At 38.0% G+C, this 1855-nt stretch overlaps 1 protein-coding gene across 1 annotated transcript in view; it reads right to left on the bottom strand.

Moving 5' to 3' along the window:
• Positions 1 to 260: 260 nt before the first annotated feature.
• The window catches only part of PIK3CB (phosphatidylinositol-4,5-bisphosphate 3-kinase catalytic subunit beta), a gene marked incomplete at its 3' end in the record, with an annotated part of 94469 nt that continues 92874 nt past the window's right edge, over positions 261 to 1855 (bottom strand). The window contains exons 18-21 of the mRNA XM_014960631.1: positions 1842 to 1852; positions 1073 to 1182; positions 702 to 780; positions 261 to 342 (exon numbers count right to left, since the gene is read on the bottom strand). Of these exons, the coding sequence (XP_014816117.1) occupies positions 261 to 342; positions 702 to 780; positions 1073 to 1182; positions 1842 to 1852 (282 nt within the window). The remainder of the gene's footprint in view (positions 343 to 701; positions 781 to 1072; positions 1183 to 1841; positions 1853 to 1855) is intronic.

Here is a 1855-nt window from a genome sequence, read left to right as displayed (position 1 = left end):
TTTTTCTCCACTGACTTCATAATTGACTGCGTTAGAATTACCTCATTGAAACAGCACTGAAAAGTGCAGTTTTAAGAAAGCTACAACATATTCTTTCCCCAAAAAGTAGTGTTTCTAAATATATCACCTTTTCTGCCAACTTTACTATAGAATTTTGTCTTACTCTTGAAAGACTATCCACTGTTTATCATGATTCAAAAACACAACTGAAAATATAAGATTAAGATAACATTAGCCAAGGCTAAGAACATAAAAATTACTGTACAGACTCCAGTGATCAGCCACTTGACAACAACCTCCAGGCAGAGTATGTAGTTGTCCACCCGTCCAGATGGTAACTTCCTAACTCGAGAGGCGAGAACATTACGGGTGTCAGACTGAGAAGTCTTGCTAAAGTAAATCCACAGTGACTGTTCTCAATCATCATCGTTCAGGACTTCTAGACATGAAGCACAAGCAACCAACTTCTCTTCTCCCAAGACCCTCATCTTCATGAAGCCTGTTATGCAGTTACTAAAGGATGACATCCCTCCCTTAAATTTTGTAGGAAATAGATCGTAAGTATAAAATTTATTTGGACAGTAATAGAGTCATTTGTGGCCATGGCTGTACAAACCACAGATGGCCTTAAGAAATAAGACCAAGAGAAATAAGAAAGTGGACTCTCCATCCAAATAAACAAGCCCTCAAGAGATCCTTACCGGAGATCCAGACCAGCTTCTTTCCAAAGTATGTCCATCAAACGCAAAATCTGGAGTGTCAACATGTCCTGTCGGAGATCTGTAACGAAAGGTTGAAACCTTCAGTCTCTCCGTGCATTGTAGTCAAACTTTCAAATGCTTATAAGGCCTTCAGAAAAAGGTATCTAAAAATACTCATTAAGGGATTGACCATAATTATATCATCATGACTAACGTTTATACTTTGAAACCCAGTCAGAAGATGCTTAATTTATTTACCGCTGCTAGAGGAAACCATGTTACATGATGGCAACACCGAGCAACACAGCTGAAATGGGAGTGTGGGAATGAAGAAGGAAAAGGGAAAATTTAAAATTTTTATCATTGCTTACCATCACCGTTTTTGAAGATGATCCCTACAAGATCTCCTCCAAACATTTTGTTGTTGTATACTATCCACAGAGGCTTCATTTTAGAATCCATATATCTACACTTCTCAACACTAAAAGATAACGCAACAAAGTCTTTTAGTCAAATAAGAATAATTCAACTGAAAACGTCTAAACATTGTTCAAGACACAAGAGAACACACAGACTTCCAGTTTGGAAGTAATTAAGCATTAACTCTGCTTTTATTTTTGCTACGATGCTATGGGCACTTCCCAGTGTTATGAACACATCTGTTATAGATGGAAGGTATTGGACACCATGATTGGCACACACCTATCTAATGCTTACATTAAACACCCTCACTCTTGGAGAAAATAGTTTTCTTTCTATCCTTTCCCATCAATTTTTAAACTTTATATTTAAGTGCTGTTAAACATTTTAACAGCTTTTGTACTTATTCTTACAAACAGAAGCCAGGAAATGCAGTCTAATTCACTTTTAGGTTTATATTTAAATACATTTAGCTATGACAATACATTGAATAAGAGAGTACTAAGTTTCATGGTGGATCACAAAAACCTTCTAACTTAACTGATATCCGAACCTTAGGAAGATTCCCAACAGACCTCCTCTCACTACAGAGAAGGTTCCTGGGACAGCAGAGCTGCCGAACAGTGCAGGCACAGGCAGCCACAGCACACGTGCGCTTCTGCTGCGCTGTTTCCGTGCAAAAGCTGCAGTGAAATTTTAGTCGCTCATTTCGTAACTTACTGCAGTTCTGAAAG

The sequence above is a fragment of the Calidris pugnax genome, unplaced genomic scaffold (genome assembly GCF_001431845.1).
Source record: "Calidris pugnax isolate Ruff unplaced genomic scaffold, ASM143184v1 scaffold398, whole genome shotgun sequence".
In the NCBI taxonomy this organism is placed as follows: domain Eukaryota; kingdom Metazoa; phylum Chordata; class Aves; order Charadriiformes; family Scolopacidae; genus Calidris; species Calidris pugnax.
Note: the sequence above shows the minus strand (reverse complement) of the source record. Positions and strands in the feature narration are given on the sequence as shown.